The 18,171-nt window shown below is 40.0% G+C and overlaps 1 protein-coding gene across 2 annotated transcripts in view; it reads right to left on the bottom strand.

Moving 5' to 3' along the window:
- Positions 1-18,171, bottom strand: part of TEK (TEK receptor tyrosine kinase) — a 41,744-nt gene that overhangs the window by 14,075 nt on the left and 9,498 nt on the right. Inside the window, exons 2-10 of one of the 2 annotated variants that reach the window (XM_030005146.2) lie at positions 18,011-18,115; positions 15,089-15,400; positions 9,725-9,835; positions 5,627-5,779; positions 3,798-3,929; positions 2,476-2,616; positions 1,635-1,763; positions 434-588; positions 20-161 (exon numbers count right to left, since the gene is read on the bottom strand). In XM_030005146.2, the coding sequence (XP_029861006.1) occupies positions 20-161; positions 434-588; positions 1,635-1,763; positions 2,476-2,616; positions 3,798-3,929; positions 5,627-5,779; positions 9,725-9,835; positions 15,089-15,107 (982 nt within the window). In that variant the 5' untranslated portion in view covers positions 15,108-15,400; positions 18,011-18,115. The remainder of the gene's footprint in view (positions 1-19; positions 162-433; positions 589-1,634; positions 1,764-2,475; positions 2,617-3,797; positions 3,930-5,626; positions 5,780-9,724; positions 9,836-15,088; positions 15,401-18,010; positions 18,116-18,171) is intronic. The other variant, XM_030005145.2, reaches the window with a different exon arrangement.

The raw sequence follows: 18,171 nt of genomic DNA, 5'->3' as shown, positions 1-18,171 counted from the left end.
AAGAGATTCGTGCTTTTACCTTTGACTGTAACTTGAAATGGTTTCTCTGCCATTCCTGCTACTGTCTGCACACTGCAGACCCAGGTTCCTGTATCTCGGGGCTGGATTCGATTAATTGTAAACATGGCTTCAGAGCGATTACTGGTAACAATTAGGGCAGGCTGAAATGACAGAAGATGTACAGGGCCTGAAAAATGTGGGTATTTAGGAATATTCCCATGACAATTTCTCACAGTTTAGGAACTTATCCAGAGTTTAGTGATGTCAATAGAAAGGGTCTACAATGGTCAATTCCATAGTTTCACATGTGCTCATGAGGTATCTCAGAATATTGCAATTTCACATTATGCTTGAAAACCATAGTGTGCGTTAGCTACAGATGAAGTCAATATAAACATCAGAAATAACATGAAGCAATTAATCAGGAGCCTACCCTTAGGACAGTTCCATCTTGCTTCAAAAGTTTAAATTCTTCAGATTTAGGAAGTGGTATCCCAGTTGCTATACAAAAAGGCTTGAACTCAACGCCAGAATTGAGTTCTACAGGATCTAGTAAGTTTTCTATCTGAGGTGAAAGATCTGCTGAACCTACAGAAGATATATAGTATTTTAATATTAGCCTTCAAACAGAACTTTAAAAACGCAGCACCAAAACAGGTTTAGGTGTACAATGAGCATAGGCAGCATAGGTGTCTGGTTCTCCCTTCACTCATGTGGGCATGTGCAAGGATCATGCTTACCAAAGTCAGCACTGTTACATCAGTGTAAATACCATGTGAGAAGGAGCAAGCCCTGTGTCCAATCTTCTTTCTTTTCCCCTCCCCTCTCATCCTCGATGACATTCTAAGCACAGGTAGTCTAGCTATGGCAAGATCATGCACACACTTTGTACTGAATGTACAGTATCTATTTGCTCTCCATTTTGTCTGTTTAAAAGAGCAGTCAGATCACAACTGTATAGTTTGGCTCATTAGATCACAGTCTTATTTCTCTACTTGTTTTTGCACTTGAAAGCTTTTACAAGTTAACAGTGGATTTGTCACTTTATTTATCAAGCAGAAATAATAGATGCTGAGTGCATCTTATAAAATACTATGTGCCAACCTTGCCTGAATCCAAAGAGATTCTGAATGAGATATGTTCAGTTTTGCAAGCTTAACTCCCTCTCAGAGAGACAGAGCTGTTTTAAACTCTTGGGTTGTCCTGGTGTCTCAGTAATCAATTTCAGATCATGAGGCGCATGGTATAGGAGCATATGCAGATGAATAAGAGGTACGTAATGGTAAAGTACCATGAGCCTGTCCAAAAGCTGATCATGCAGGTAGGATGTGCAGCTTCTGTCAGTAATTGATATTAATGGCAATGTCAAATCCTATGGAGTAAGGTTTTAAAATCTACCTCTAATGAAAGCAAAATCACATGAAATGGTAGCATACCAGCCTTCTAGATGCAGCATTTGAGGCAGAGGCTTAAAAATACTGTATTGCAATAAAGATGTACAGAAGTGTCTGGGCTCCTGGAATGTAATTGACAGAGCAAGGATACCAGCCTGGAGTGGTAATGCTGTACCAGCATGAAGATCTGTTTCAGTTACACTGGGAAAAGCCATTTACTACCATGTTACCTTGCTTTACCTTCTTTTTCACATTGCAGACCATGCCATCCAAGGGAGCAGATGCAGCCCTTAAATCTGTCGCATGTCCCTCGATTGTGACAATTACATTTGAGTTTGCAATCCGACCCATAAAAACCAGGTTTGCATTCTGCAAGTACATGTGTTTCCAGTTAGTGTAAAGGTACTAGAAAATGTCTTCCATTAGTTTTCAATCTCATGCATCAGTTCTCCAGTAGGGTTTAGTTCCCTCATTTGGGTTGAGTTTGAAACTATATGTATTAGCACTAAATCATCCACAGAGCAGCCTGAGAACCCACTAACATCAAAAACGTAGATGACATTTGTATCCATGCTGGTCATTTGTAGACTAGATGCCAATGTGGAAGCTTCTTCAGCACTTCACTTACTTACACTGTGGTAGCGTCCAAAGTCTTCATCAGAGTTATGCCACCATTGAACAAGATGGCACATATTCATAAAGGAAGATGTGCTTTGTGTCCCAAAGAGATTGCAGTCTAATTGAAATGAACAAGGCTGATTATGCTCAGTATTGCTCAGCAATGGATATATGTTTGGCACTGAATTGCTCAGTTTGACTTGTAGAAATACAGCAGGACTGTAGCTGTTAGAGGATTTATAACATCTCAGTAGAATGTCAATTCATTTTGCAGAATAATTTGAATAGTTTTCAACTTTACTATGTCCTTCTGAAAATCTGACATGGTCCTCTGAGATGGGTAAATACTATCCCTCTTTTACAGAATGTAAAAAATCCTGTCTTTTACACTTCTCTGTCAGTTCCCTTCTATATTGCCTATGTGTACTAAGGACTCCACCATTCCTCATATCTTTTACTATACCTTTATCACATTCCAGTCCCATCCATCCTGTGGCACAAGAACAACCATATGGATCTGGTAGACAAAACATATAGTTTCTGCAGCCATAGTTTTCTTTACAGCTCTCTTCACATGTTTTGCCAAAGGTATTGGCTCCACAAGCTATTAAAGAGAGAGAGGGGAAGAACAGCCCAACAGCATTAAGTCCACAGAAGAGCTAATGCTTCTAATGACACAGCTTTAGACAACAGAACACATGAATTAAAATAAAAATTAGCATTTTTTACTATTCAGATACCAGATATATTAACATCCATAACAACTTAAGCCATGGCTGCTCTAATGGTTAAGTTCAGGCAGCAGAATCAAACTTAACTTTCTCCTGTGTGAGGATCCATCAGCAAAGCACCCATTGCTTTGGATATGTGGGGACAGAGCTTCAGCAGTAAATCCTCTTTGTAAGCCTTTTTAATATAAAATGGACAAACAGTGCCATGAAAACCAAATATTCTTCTTAGAGGTCAGTGCATATGAAACTGCCAAGCTCAAGGTTTTGCTTTTCTGATAAGATCAGTGCTACATTAGAGTCATTCAGATGTCAACTATTCCAATAGCTTAGCTATAGTATTTGCAGCACTGCAATTCAGTCAAAATATTAGGATACATATTTAGCATTGAACCTGAAAGTTGCTTGGAGAGATCAGACCAATGTGATGTCTGCTATAATTCTTCCAGAATCCAAACTAATTGTCACAGACACAGATATGCACAGACATATACTGTTGATATGCCCCCACAGAAACAAATCACCCTGTGAGCACATTAGCAGCTTGTTCAGAAGTAGCCAGGGAATCTCTAACACATGGCTTCATTTCCCAGTGCCAGTGTATCCTTAAGATCTCCTATTCTACGGTGCATTTAACAGTCAGTCTGTAGCTTTGAGCATACTGATTTCAGGGGAATCAGAGAATAGCCTAGGTTGGAAGGGACCTCAGAAGATCATCTGGTCCAGCCTCTTGTGGGAAAAGGAGCCTATGTGAGATTATCTAGCACTCTGTCCAAGTGCACATTGATCAAGAAGAATTGGAAACATTCATCTTCCTTAGCAATATAATCTCTACTAGGAGAAGAGAGGGAGAAGATAAATCACAACTACAAGAACAGCCTTACTAATTCAGGGTTCATCTCACCCAGCACTGTCCTGTCTCCAGCACCAGCTGTAAATGCTAAAGCTATAAAGAGTAAAACAAGGCTACTCCATTTGATGCTTCCCTCAATGATCTGCCAACTTCTATTACTGACAACAAATTAATAAGCAATCTGTGAAAATAATATTTGCTTACCTTTCTCACATGTTTTTCCCATAAAACCTGGAGGACAGATGCATTCACCAGTATCTTCATGACAAATGCCATTGTTCATGCAGGAAGGGCAGTGGGAGCTACAGGAAGGGCCCCATTTCTGAGCTTCACATCCTTTTATGGAAAAATATAATGACATATTTGTCATCTTCTTATTCAGTAACCAATCAAGTAGTAAAATTCTTTTTAATAAAGACAAACAGTAAAATACATAAAAATATGATCCACATGGACATCCCCAAACCCCAGCCAACTGACCTAAGGTAAGGAATCACTTTTTGCATTGTGGAAGTGCCTCTATTTCCGGATCAGAACTGCTGCATTGTACGCAGTAATACTACGTAACATCTTCAAGGAAGGAACTGAAAAAGTCTTCTGTTTTTGAAACTAGAGATAGATTTTTTTTTAGTCTGTAAGAGTAAGTTTGAATGTTGATAAAGATGTTATATTTAAGATTTCTATTCTTGTAGCAGGGATCTGAGACCTACAAAAGGTTCAGACTTCACCTGGAGCTGGCTGTACTGGTAGTATGTCAGCAGGACCGAACTTGGAGTCACTGGCATTGTACCAGCATTTGGCAAGTCATGATTTTTTTCTGTATCAATATTTTTCTTGAAAGCTCATTAGACTGGGTTCACATCTGTTGTATCTTTACTGTCTTCACTAGGTCTTTATAACAAGGATTAATCAACTGGTGACCTGTTTCTGGAATAAATGGACTAAGAGCAATCAGTTGTTTTAACACCTGTCATGACTTTCTTTCCCACTTCATAATTTAAAAGGTACTACTAGCATTAATCCTGCCAGTGAGAGTTTTGATACTGATTTAATCGAAGTGGAGCTCAAGCTCTGAATAAGTATATATGGCTTCATCATGCAAATGCTTAATCTGTCCCTACAAGATGCAAAATTCTTTGAGGTGCTTTTAAAATCAGTGGGAGCTGAGAAGACTCAGTAATTTTCAGTATTTTATTTGTAACAATGTTTCTTATGTCACAGAAACTGACCTTCATGACACCCTCTAGTGTAAAGCTGGGACTGAGAAGATAATAAATGGCAAAGTCCTGAGGTAGGCTTGCTAAAATTGAGTAATCCAGACTCGGATCAGCTTTTTCAGATTTCAGCAAATAATTAGTGAATCAACATGGCACTTGGAGCTCTATCTCCTCATTCTCCCACAATGAAATTCTTACATGTGGATACTAAAAAAAAAGGCTCTTCTAAAAATCATCAGTCTGTGTCTGTAATGCTAATTCAAAGAAAAACAGGACATGTGTTTGAGCAGTGGCATGTAATCCTGCGTTCTCTGTATTGTTACTGTGATCCCTACCACTCTCCTGGACTATGTCCCAGGAGTTTTACCAGTTTGTGACATTACAATAATGTATGCTAAAGACGATAAATCTTAGGATAAATGGGGTTTGGATATAGCCCACCATAGAGAACAGAGATATTTGAAAATTCCTATTTTGTGCTCAGACCCGCATCTCATACTCATGAGAGACTCAGTGCCACCTTCTTTGTTCACACTTACGTAGTGTTTGAAAAGCTGAGGTGCTGAGAAAAGAGCTAGCTGTCCTGGAAATAGCTAAGATGAATTGAACCTAAATCTGAAATTTTTTTTGCTCTTAGCTGCTTAAATAATATCAGTTTGTACCAAAGATCCTTGGGAAAAAATTTCATCTGACATAATCTGATGGCAACTTATGCCAAGAAAGATTTTGGCCCTTATTTGGGCACAGTATAAGTTTCATTTCAGATTCATTGTGACTTTAAACAATTAATCATCAGCACACATTAGTGGAACTTACGTCTTACAATAAGCCTTGTGTAAGCAGAAGTAAAGAGGTTTCCTCCTATATATCTGGCAGAGTAAACCCCTGCATCCTGTGGTTGAACTTGAGGATAGGAGACTTCCAGCTCCCTCGGCACTTCATGCCTGGGCACAGAGTGGATGAAGGAACCTGGGGAAGGAGCATACAGATACAACATACAGAAGTCATTCACCCTCTACAGACAAAAGTGAGTTTGCATTGGTTACTGAGGAAGGACAGCTTGGGATGAGCTAAGCAGCAGAATCTGTTTATTAGTTATGAATTTGCTAACAGCTCTTTAGCTATACTAGTTTTTGATAACTGCAGAGGTGCAAGAAAAAGGAAGCTAGATCTTGAGGAGATTTAGTAGATGAACGTGACAAACGACTTCGTGTTCAGTGTTGCTTTACAGGAATGTTGCTAACAGTAACGACACCAGTGGTTAAAAGTGTTCGTTTTATTTCTTGGCCTTTCCTGAAGCGAGGGGTGCCAATCTGTAAGAAGTCTAGTGTGGCTGGGAGGAATCAAACAGCAAATGCCAGCCAGGTCCTATTTAATCTGGGTAGCACAATGATTTACTTAGCAGGCCAAAGCACGAAGAAGACAGTACAGCTTTATCTTTTCTTCCCAGACTTAACATGTTTCTGCCTCCTCTATTTTTTTTTCACCAAGGAAGCTTATCTATGTTATTCTAGGTTTTCTATAGTTGGTCATACATGCTTGCTAAGTAAGGCAATAGCATTTGGTCTTCTCCCATCGCTCTGTATCACCAAGTAATAACATTTGAACATTGGTTGCTGTCAAAGACAAGCTGCATCCAGTGGACTTCAGAACCCCTGGGAGTCCCTCCACTCTAGTCTGTTAGAGCAAGGCTGCTGCAGTCGGCTAATGCCAAGTCCAGCCAGCTATCACCAAAATATATGTGCACATTCTCACACACGCTGTACCGGCAAAACCAGCCACCAAGAAATGCACACAGCAGAACTGTGCCTTTACAGGTACTACGGCATGTGAACATGGGACTCACAAACACATGAACACTCAGGCAGCCCAATCCTATTCTCACTTGCCAGCTAGTCGTGCTTGCTAGCAGATTTCATATACTCACACACCCCAAACTGCGTCTCAGCTGGCCTGGACCTACAGTCTTTCTAATAGCTGGCTCTCAGACCCCTTATCCTACTTGCTGGTTAGCCTGGCTTGAAATTCACTAGTGTCACACACACACAGAGTCACATGCAAACGGGTCCCTGATGTAACCAGCCTTAGACACTTAGTCCCTCTGGTTGCTAGCCCCAGACATATAAGGTGCTTTGACACCCGGCATATGTTTCCAGTTACTAGGAGTTAAAACTGTTGTGCCTTCTAGTCTGGCCTGATGGTCACTAGCAGATTATACATATGCGTATGAGGAAGAGAGCACACTTATGTTGAAGAACAATTAAGAATGGAGTTTAATAAGATCGGACCAACTGTATCGCAGAGCTTGGCAAGAGCAGTGGCAACTTTCACCTGCCTCCTGCCCCTTTTTCCCATGCTTGTTGCTTTGCTGTTCACTTTGAGCCCTCCCTTTCTCCTGTTTGGCTCTGTCTCTAAATATCCCATTATTTCACACATGCTCGTGGTCCCCCTCAATCATGCCATAATATGCTTATTCTTTCCCTCCGAGACCCATGATAATCCTGTTTCCTGCTTCTTATACCTACAAAGCTCTGGCTGAAGGTGCTCAGGGCTTTGTATTGTTCCCTCAGTGGCCCTCAGAAGCTGGACAGCTCTGCCCTTTGACTTTGTCATCTGCTACTCCTTAGGGCTTGTGTGTCTATTTATTAGTTCTCTTGTTTCTTGTCTTAGTCTTTTATGCTGAATGACCGTTAACCAGGTGATACTCCCAAAAATCAAATGCCCTTACCTTCTACATCCCCTTACAGTTACAGTGATAATGAAACAATTTTTTTCACTTTGCTGAAATAATTTAGAAGGTAAACAGTGTCAGGCAGAACCTTTACTGTCTGTGATCATACATACCATCATACTATCAATGTGACTATAGTCAAATTTCGGGCAGCCTAGAAACGTAAAACTATTCTGAGGATCGTAGCCAAAACAGGAAAATGATCTTAGGTCAGTTTAGTCCATGACAACACATAAGAAAAACAGGGACAAAGAAAAAGAGCAAAGAATGAAAGGGATTCGTTCTGAAATGATGGGGCTTTTTTTTTAGTATCTTGAGTTACAAGCTGCAGAACAAAGTTGGCAGCAAAGTATTAAGAAAGCCTTATGCTCACAGTCTGTTAGCAAGGCTCGGTTTTTGTTGTTTGATTTCCAGGATGGCATGTGTTATGCCAATATCTTAAAGCAATCTTGTTTAGTGGAACAGGTTCATTCTCTAGACAGCTTTTGTGAGGGTCTGCAAGGGGCAAGTGGTACTTTAAATGGCTCAAGTGAAAGACTGCAACAGTTAAATATAACAGGACAAGTATTTTCTCTTCTTTGCCAGCTGCTGTATCAGGAATCCTTAGGGATACTATTTCAGCTGTAATTGCAGGTGGAGAACTTGACCTACTGTCCAGAGTCATGGTTAATTTAAGAGTTTTTGCCAAATTTCCAGCTGGAATCCCAGCTAAGGCAGCACCATGACATAAGCACTCCTGCTCCAACATACCAGCTGGTTCTTGTATGGGAAAATGCTGACAGGAGATCACAACGTTTCCCTGGGGACCCTGAAAGGACAAGTGATGGCAAACATTCTCCACTGTGCACTGCCATAGCTGAATCTCTGAAGAATGAAGAAACAGGTCTTTAAGAAACTCTGCTTTGCATATTGCCTTTTTAAAAGACACCTTTTAGTTATTTTGCTCTTCCAGTCTGTAGAGAAGTGTTCCAAATATTCAGTAGCTGGGGTTGATGCTGACCCACTGCATGCATTCTTTTGCAGTGTGCTGACACTGCCTTGCCTCATTCTGCTCTATTTACTCCGTTTCCTGGTAGTAAACTGTAAGCTTGACTATCAGTAGACAAAGATGGACCAGTACGTTACATGTGCTTTCCACACATATAATTTGTTGGGGTCTAACATTCTGATTAAGTATGAAGGCACTGTGAGTTTTAGTGACCAGTATTTTACTACATTTCTACAATAGGTAGATGGCAAACTGCACATTCTTCCAAGCGTCAAGCAGAAGCGACACACAGCTGAACAGTGAGTTACATGTGATTTAGGTGCCATGTTAGATAGAAAAGTTGGTGTGGTAAATATTACAACCTGGCTAATTTTTGTAGTTGAATGACATAAGAATTAGATTTTGTTGACAGTTTTGCCTCTCTAATAGCAGATTACTAGTGCTTAATTTCTTAGCCTGAAGAGAATCATAAAAGAGGGGATATAGAAGGAAGTCAAAAAGGAAAACGAGAAACAGAGCAAAGGTATAAACAGAGGATTTGGCATTATGGTGGAAGAGAAACAGGTGTCCGGGGTTCAGCTGGGATAGAGTTAATTTTTACAGGAACCTGGGAGTTGGGGGGGCATAGCCGGGGCAGCTGACCTGAACTAGCCAAGGAGCTATTCCATACCATGTGACATCACGCCCAGTATATATACGGGGAGTGGGCCGGGGGCAGGGCTCTCCTGCTCTCTCTCGACTTTCGGTGGGGGAAGTTGCGGAGCGTCGGGTCCCGGGTGGTGAGCAGTTGCACTGTGCATCGCTCTTTTCTGTATACTCTTTCATTAGTACCGTCGTTGTTGTAACTTTTTTTGCGTTGTCCCAGTAAACTGCCCTTATCTCAACCCTCGAGGTTCCAGGTTTTTTTTCTTTTCTCTCCTCCGTCTCCCCGCTATCCCACCGGAGGGGGCGGGAGGAGTGAGCGAGCGGCTGCGTGGTCCTTTGTTACCGGCTGGGCTGAAACCACGACAACAGGTCAGCTCAATATATTGGATATGGCAAATGGCTCCTTTAGGGAACATTAAATGCATGAGAAATTATGTCTGCTCCAGTTGCACAGTATGGGCATCATCACCAATGACTAAAACAGTTATATGGCACTTGGCTAAGACAATGATAGCAGGAAGAGAAAAGACAAGAGAGAAAGGTTAATTACCATTTTTGTAGATCACTGCATCTTCCTCTTTGGCTGCCATTCTGATGAAGGAAATATTCACATGCTCTCCCTTATTTGCTGTAACAGTTAATGCCACTGGGTGGAATGAGGCTGAAAACAGAACAGCACAGAAGTGTGGGATAAATAGCAGTAGTTATTGTCCCTATCTGGTCTCTGGGCTGAAAGCTGAGAATGGTTTACAGCATGACCCTGACTCAGATTTTGACATTTAAATTTCTTTAGAGCACACACTGATTCTTTATCACCAGCAACCTCAACTCTATGTTTTGGCAATGACAGAGGACTCACCTATACCCTGAAACAACTGACTGCCACTAGAACCTGGGGCATGAAATAAAAAAAAAAAAGATTTTGGCTGAGTAACTGGAAACGCTTCCTAACTAGGAGCTCCAACTGGCTGTAAAACATTTTCCCAAGTTTCTTCATCCCTTGAGACATTTTTAAAGCAGACTGGATAAAGTACTGGAAAATGTATTGTAGGGAACTAGCTGTCATTGGCAAATACCCTGAGTGACTCAGTTCTCTTCTGTTTAAGTTTTATGATGCAGAACAGTCAAGATAGTTCAGGACACCACAGTCATGGAGGGTCTGGGGGAGATGCAGTAAGGTAGAGTAGGTCTGTGCTTGTGTTAGTTCACCATGCCCTCTATAAATACTGAGAGTGTTGGCTTGCACTAAGAAAAAAACAAAAAAAACATATTCACACCCAGTAGTACTTTTATCAAAATATTCTTATCTGAAAATGTGGCTTAATTAAAATAAAGATTCTGTGGGAGGAACTGTCTAGATTAGTGATATTTTTCAATTTTCCAGTTGGGAAATTGAATTTCATTTTCCTGCTTAAACAAAAAAGTACTTTTATACATTTGTTTATAGTTCTTGATTTAAGAAAAAGAACAAAGTAGTAGATAGAGGGATTTTCACAAAATTTTTGCCTTTTCCTTATTATTACTAGTGGAAAAAAAGATCAGAAGATAATTGGTGAAGGAACAAAAGAATCTCAAGAAATAGTACTTTTTGAAACGGGTGAAACAATAATTTTAATGGCAATATTACTTAGAAAGAAGTTAGAAGTTAAGGACGCTTCCTTTCATTCAGTTGGAAAATTCTAAGGGAAGGCTGTGAAGCTTTTTGAAGACAAATTCAGGTTTTCTGAACATATTTAGCTCTGAGTTTTTATGCCATACTGTCATTGATAAGTCTTATGGCAAAAAAATTTCAGAAACGCTTCTAGGCAAAGTTAAATTCCAAACTATTCAGCTCTTTATCTGAGTAGAATGTTACACCTTTGTACTTTCCCTTTCAGAGCACCCAGGGGAATGAGGCATTGATTTTCACTAGTCCCTTTTCTCTTCTGTTTTGGAGGCTGTTTAGCCTTAGAGTTCCTCCTGTGCAAGTTCTTCTTGGGTAAATCTGTCCTACATCTTGTTTTTGTTCAGCTCCTGGGAGCCCAGTTCTGCTGCCACCTGCCTCCCCAACAAGGTAAGTGGGACCTTTCCAACAGAAAGACCCACCTGAGCCTCAGCTGGAAGGAATCCTTGAAGAGCCATTCATGCTCCTAGTCGGCTCTGCATTTGCACAGGTTCCATTTCTATTCAAGCCGCATTTATTTCACAGGGAATATTTTGCTTAAGGAACACATACACAAGTTAGTATGAACTGCTAGACAACATATTAATAAAAAATTGCCATTTATCTATAGTCATGTCTCTTTTTCTTGGTTCATTTTTAGAAAACTGCCAATAAAGTATGATTTGGTTCATACCAATGGTTGCAGAAAACAAATTTGGAGTCTGTGGCTGAAATTTATTGGCAAAGAAGTACACAGTGATAGGATCAGAAAGCAGAGAAAAAATTATGAACGAACTTTCTGTTAAATTGTATGTGAACAGTGCTGTGAAAAATGAGCGGGTAAATGCTACATCAAAGTCTGTATGAGGCTGAAACTGTATTAGTACCTCCACAATATTATTTTGTAAAATCCAAGGGGGAAAAAAAGGGTAGTATTCTTGCAATATTTGAGGAAAGAACATTTTAATACTTCCATTTCAGAACGACATTTTAATTAAAAATCAAAATGTTTCTATTGTGTTATGTCATGCGATGTAAAATTAAAGAAAGAAAATTTGAGTAAAAATGAAGATATTTTTATCAATCCAAGCCAACCTCTCTCCCAGAATTTTATTTCCTTCAGAAATTTGACAATTTAATGTTTTATTTCTGATTGGAAATAAGACAGCTATTGAAAAGTCACAGTTCTTTGCAGAATGGGATTTCCATCCCCTGTGCAGTTCTAGTGTTTATTCGCTGAGCCTCTGCCACATGTTTTCATTCCTTTTTAAGTGCTATCCAGTCAATTTCAACAGGACTCTTCCTGCATGGTACTAAGAACATGCATGGGAATCTACTGGGCATTTGCCATGTTACCTAGGCACTGGTAACTGAACTTAACAACTCAGAGAAACAGAGATTTCTAATATAGAATAATGAAAGAAAATCTCATTAGAAACAGGCAAACAAAAACTGAAAGCAGTCCCAACTTACTGTCAGCTCCCAAGTTAGAAGTTATTTATGAGTAACAAATGCATGGTGAAAATAATGATCTATTTAGGAAAATAAAATTCAACAGCTTTCCCAAAAATGAATTGCTAGTTACAAATGATCCTAAGTGTTTCAGCTGCAGTGATTTTTGGACCAAATTTAGTGAGGCATTACTATCTGTTTTAACAAGATATTAAGCTTTTGTATTCCCATTTTCTTTTCTTTTATGTTATTTAGCTTAACCACAAGATTTTTTCTTCACAGTATTGTTGCAATGGAAAAGAATGTACACTCCCTGGTGGGCTCAGTTCCAACGTATTTTTAGATTGTGACTTGTATTTCATGATTTCACATCTCAAGTGTGCCAATTCCTTATAGAGACATAATGAACTGAGTTGCAGGGCAAGTGCCATAACTCTGTCACTAGCATTTCCATTATTGTCCCTTTGCCTGCTCTAGAGAGTTTCTGTGGGGGAAACTCAATCATATATATGAAAATACACATTTATTGTGTAGAGAATTGCATAAATTCTATTTGACTAGATGCAGAACAGGCTATATACTGTTCTATTCTAGATATCTGTGCTGTATACAGTATAAGCATTACTCTGTTCCCTCTCGTTACACATATGAATATTACATGTGTAACCATAATGCTACAGTATGAAGAATTCAGGAGAATGGACTCGTTGCTTTCAGAATGGCACATGTGTAGAGTAAAACAGGAAAATGGACCTGTGATCTTTCCATTTTATGCAGCAAAAATCTTCACTGTATCTGCATATCTGATAATGGGTACATAATCAGGCAGTTGACAGTTCCCACTAAAGTCCATGGTGCTGGTGCTACCCAAATGATTAATGCTTAGTGAGTGTTTCAGCAGCTTCTTGCCCTGAGGCTGCAGAACAGTGGTTCGACTTTCAGAAGTACTGCTCCTTCCCATGCCTTTTGTGTCCTCAATGGGAAACTGCACATTTCAACTCTTGCTCAATTTTTGGTGTTGAAAAACAGATTCTGTCTTTAAAAATTATTCAGACAACAGTGAAGGGGAAAAAGGCCTGTTTTCCAACTACAGATGCTTTGCCAAACCTCACAGTCCCTCACTGACCTCTTCTTCCTCTTTTTCTGTACTTTAACAGCTTTGAGAATTTCTGTTGACCCTCCTTCTCACCCATCTAGCCTGATTATATTATATGTGTTCACCGACGAGTTGCTAGCTCAAATGTTGTCAGTGTAAGTTTTTGCAGAGAAAATCTGAGAAATGGATTCAAACCCAGAACTTATTCAAAGAAACCTACCTACCACTGGTGTGAATGTTGTGTTACTTCTGGTTAGAACAAATTCTGTCACATAGGAAGCTCTCAAAGTTTGATTACGTTAAATTCTCTGCTCCTAGGTCCATAGATACCAAGTGCAAAAAAATAATTGATTCAGAAGACATTCTTCCACCCATGGAGGTTTTTCTACAGGACAGCCAGAGATGTGCTCAGCTCACAGGCATTCTGCCACAGGATCGCATTGACTTTCCATGGACTGTTATCTTATCTCCTCCTCATTGCAGCCTACTTTGAAACAATGGAGTTGTCAGCCTGCATCTGCAGAGCTTTCTTGGTGATCCATCCAACCCTTCAAAGACCACCTTGGGTCAGAGAAAACATAAGCCAAAGAAAAATGAACTTGTCCTGCCTACCTTGCTTCTAACGTTCCCATAATAAAAGAAACAAATACACACTAACTGTAGCTTGGACAAATGAAAACCTCTTTTTCTAAATTTGCTATATAATTTCGGGAGGTACCAACAATGATAACTGCTCTCACTAACCTTATAAAGAAAAGGTGTCAAGTCTCCCAACAGACCAGCTGCCATGGCACAAAACATTAGCAATACAGTGAAGTCTACTAAAAATGGGCTGAGGTGTTGAAAACTTGATTTACTGCAGAAAATTAGCCAAAATTTCTTGCACTTTTCTGTAGTTTATGGTGATCTCTGCCTTGGAACTTGTCCCAGAAGCCTAATGAGGTCCAGAGACAAGCAAAATTTTTCACATAAGAAAATCTAATTTAATGGCTAGAGTGCTGGACCTTGGAAATCCCACCTTTTCATCCCAACATCTCCCTGCCATATTTGCTTTTTCTATTGTGCATAGCCTTAAAACGAAAACCAAGTCAATAGTGAAATCCATAGTGGATTTTTGTGAATAACCTTCTTAGATTTTGGGAAACTTCTCTAGAGTTTCTTTCCAGTGCTGAGCTGGAGTGTTTTTTTCATACTGACACACACTGTGCAGATCCAATGTTGCTGATCTGAGGTTTGACTGAACCTTAGGCAAAGCAGTTATTTTCCAGGCTCAGGTTGCCCATTTACTAAAAAAAAGGGATAGTGATGTTTACCTGTCTGCATCTCAGACCTGTCAAGACTTTACAGTGGAAGCATGTTTAGAAATCAAGGGTCTGGGATGCGGAAAACCCAATGTATGAGTTACTGCATGTGTTATTTCATGGGGTCAGTGAGGCCAGTACTTACCTTATCTGCCACCTGACTGTGTTCCTGGCCATAGCCAGATACAGGCAGAATACCTACAGGTGTCTGACTAACTTCCATGAGGAAATGACTAACAGCTAGTATCTACCAGTTACCTCTGCATTTTAGAAGAAAAACACAGGCTTGAGCCAAGTCTATTTTGACTCCAGACTGCCTTGCCTGCTCTGGAGCCACATTTGGGCCCACTTGGGTCAACCGGGAATAACTGCCAGTCTGCAAGCAGTGACATGCAAAATTCAGTTCTGACCACCATACAGTACCTCGCAGCGGCATCTTCATGGTATGTATCCTTGTCACCTCATCCTTGAGTTTCCCTTCACAGTAATATGCTCCAATAGTTTCACTGGCCTGTTCCCTCTTCCACACCACTGTTTTGGCTGTCGCTCTCTTTGAATCTTCATTAACTTCCAGTGGTTCCCGGTGCTGGTTTGTCACATCCTCCTGGTCTCGGTCTATTGTGATAGACTCACGGGAACGCCATTTGGAAGTGATACAGATAAGTGATGTCTCAGAGTTGCCCACTAGAGGGAATGAATTGATCAGTATGAGGTCCAGTGCAGCTTCCACTTTACCTAGGGAAAAAAGCAGCAAGTGAAAAAATTTTACTGCAGAGTTTGAGTACATGGCCGATCAAATCACCAGGTAAGCTCTTTCACCCAGTACTCAGGGTTTCTCTGGCTGGTGTCTTGCACAGCTTTTATGCAAAATAGGAAGACTGTAGATTAACTATTCTAACTACACTGACTTCAGGATTTACTTTTTATGTCATGGACAGACGGAGTTTGTTCTTCTCAGAAGAGGAAATAAGCCTTGCAAACTTGTGGAATTTCTTTTAAGAGCTGTTGCAGAAGCCCAAGGAAAACTGTGGGTTGCAGAAGCAGATAGGTCTTTGGATAGTTAGACATATACACAAATGCCTCAAATATGGTGCCTTGCTGGTAACAGGGTCCGTAGACAGTAAGTTGTCAGTTTAATGGTGCCCTTTGCATGGATTTAATACTTATGAATTGATGTAAAGCAGATATGTCTTTCAGTTATAGGAACTGGAAGTACTTTGAATACTTAGAGTATTTTTTTCAGCTGTTTTATGAATTTAGATTAATGATTTCATAATCATTCATATGTTAACCATTTGAAGTGCTAACAGACAGCGGCGAGAACCATGGCACAAAGAAACTTTCCCAAGAACAAAGAGCAAGTTGGCGGCACTAGTAAAGCCATTTTTTATGAGGTTAGGTTTAAATCAATTTGAAATGGCTCCTTTTGATCAATAGAACTGCCAGAAATACATGGTAATCAAAGTTCTTTGAAAATGATAGAAGCAAGCCTAATTTAAACAGTCTCTGGCAGAGTGCTACAAATTTAGTTGTTCAAATGTGCATAGCAGGAGGGAAATACAGCTCTCCTATAATCAACAATTTGCAAACAACAGGCATTTCCCTTTACTTTTGAAATTCAGGGTAAGGAGAAGGAAACTAACATTTTTTCCATCTGAAACAGGAAGAATAATTGATTTCTTTTATTCATCACATCTATTTTCCTGCTTTGGATACAAGAATATTTTGTACTTACACAAAAAGAGACGCGATATTTAGTGCCACTCAGCTTCCAAATGTTCCTCTGATTGGAAGGAAGGGGTATAGTTTTAGATAAGGGAGGTCAAAAGGTCTTAGTGCTGACTGCAGTCTTTGCGTGTGTCTCAGTAGTGCTGGGGCCAAGGGAGGAGGTCCTCCTCTGCTTTCAATACCAGCAACCACTCTGGGGACTGAAGTATCTCACAGCACACTGACACTCACCACACCCAGCCAGTCTGCCACAGCTACCACCCTTTAATGTGCCTGCCCAGATAACTTGCAGTTACATAATGGAGAAATTAAACCTTCTGGAAAGGATGCAACAGCCATTAAAGTAAATATTGCATAAAGGTGCAGGTCAGAGAAGTCAATTCATCCTGCTGCACATTACAAAAATAAACCTTTGAAAAAAGTTAAAGAGGTATGTGATAGAAATGAGGCCAGACTTGTGCATTCATTTTATAGGGAATTTATCTCAACATTTTTAGTTTTATATGAGGAATATTTATGCTCTTACTATAGGTATGATGTATCAGCTGAAAGCAGATGTTATTGAACAGTCACCAACACTGAAAGCAGAGGGCTTCAGTTTATATCAGCAAGGATCACATGCTAGGTAGAGATATTCTTAAAATCATAAACTGCAAGATCCTGATTTCTGCGAAAGTTTGTGAAACTCAGAATCAAATCTGGATTCAAACTTTGTGACTTGGCATGATTATCTGTGTTGAGGTCAGGCAGGGTGCTGCAGATCAGAATTGAAATATTTTGATGTTTCTGCCTAGCATCCACAGGGCACAAAGCTGCAACTATCTTTCCAATATGGAGGTATGGGCCCAAGTTGCTGAGGTCCTTCAGAGGATGGCTGCTCATCCAGGGCTCCAGCACCATTTCTCTAGCATTTCTCTGTTCCTCTGACTTCCAACACAGATTGAAAGGTGAAAAATAACACCTCTTCTCCCCCTCCTGCATCTCAACCTTTTAATACGCTGAGAAAAAGTAGTAGGAGAAGTCGGAGTTTTGAGCACTAGCTTTCACGTTGCCTTTGACCCCTGTGCAAGACATAGCAAAGCAATATCGTATCAGATTCAGGGCATTTGCTACATACTTTTCTGTTTCTTGGTGGTAACACAAATCGTGTCATCAAAGTGCAGAACAACCACAGGCATATTGCTTATTTACACTTGTGATTATTCCAGATGAATCAAATTCTAGCCACTGGTGGATGGGTAGAGTTCTGATGGTCTAAATATAGGTGGGGTTTTGTCATATTAAACACTGCAGAGTAACCCAGACACCTGCATGAAGCAGATGGAGCACAGATGGAGTTTCATGTCTTCCTGGAGAAACACTAGAAGGCTTTTCTGCATCTAAAAGTAAGTAATATCTATACCTAAGTATGGAATCATATACCAAGCATGATTTGGCAGCTAAGGTTTCACAGCTGGAATATACTGCAAGCAGAAATTAAAATATATCCAAGTGAAAGTTTTGCACTAAGAAAAGCTATGCTTTAGGTGTATTTGAAAAAAAAAAAAAACAAAAACAAAAACAAAAAACCCAAACAAAAAAGCACCCTATCAGCACATTGACTTGAAGGCAACTCACTCGTTCAACTCAGGATCTAGCAGGACTGGCATTTAAAGTCAGCCTAAGGCCTCTGAGGTGATAGGAAGGCTTTCTTTGACTCCACTGGGAGCTGCTGCCCTCAGACTGTGGAAGAGAAAAAACCAGAAAAGTGTAAAATGCACATATGCTTTATGCTTAGG

The sequence above is a fragment of the Aquila chrysaetos genome, chromosome Z, assembly GCF_900496995.4.
Source record: "Aquila chrysaetos chrysaetos chromosome Z, bAquChr1.4, whole genome shotgun sequence".
NCBI classification, from domain to species: domain Eukaryota; kingdom Metazoa; phylum Chordata; class Aves; order Accipitriformes; family Accipitridae; genus Aquila; species Aquila chrysaetos.
Note: the sequence above shows the minus strand (reverse complement) of the source record. Positions and strands in the feature narration are given on the sequence as shown.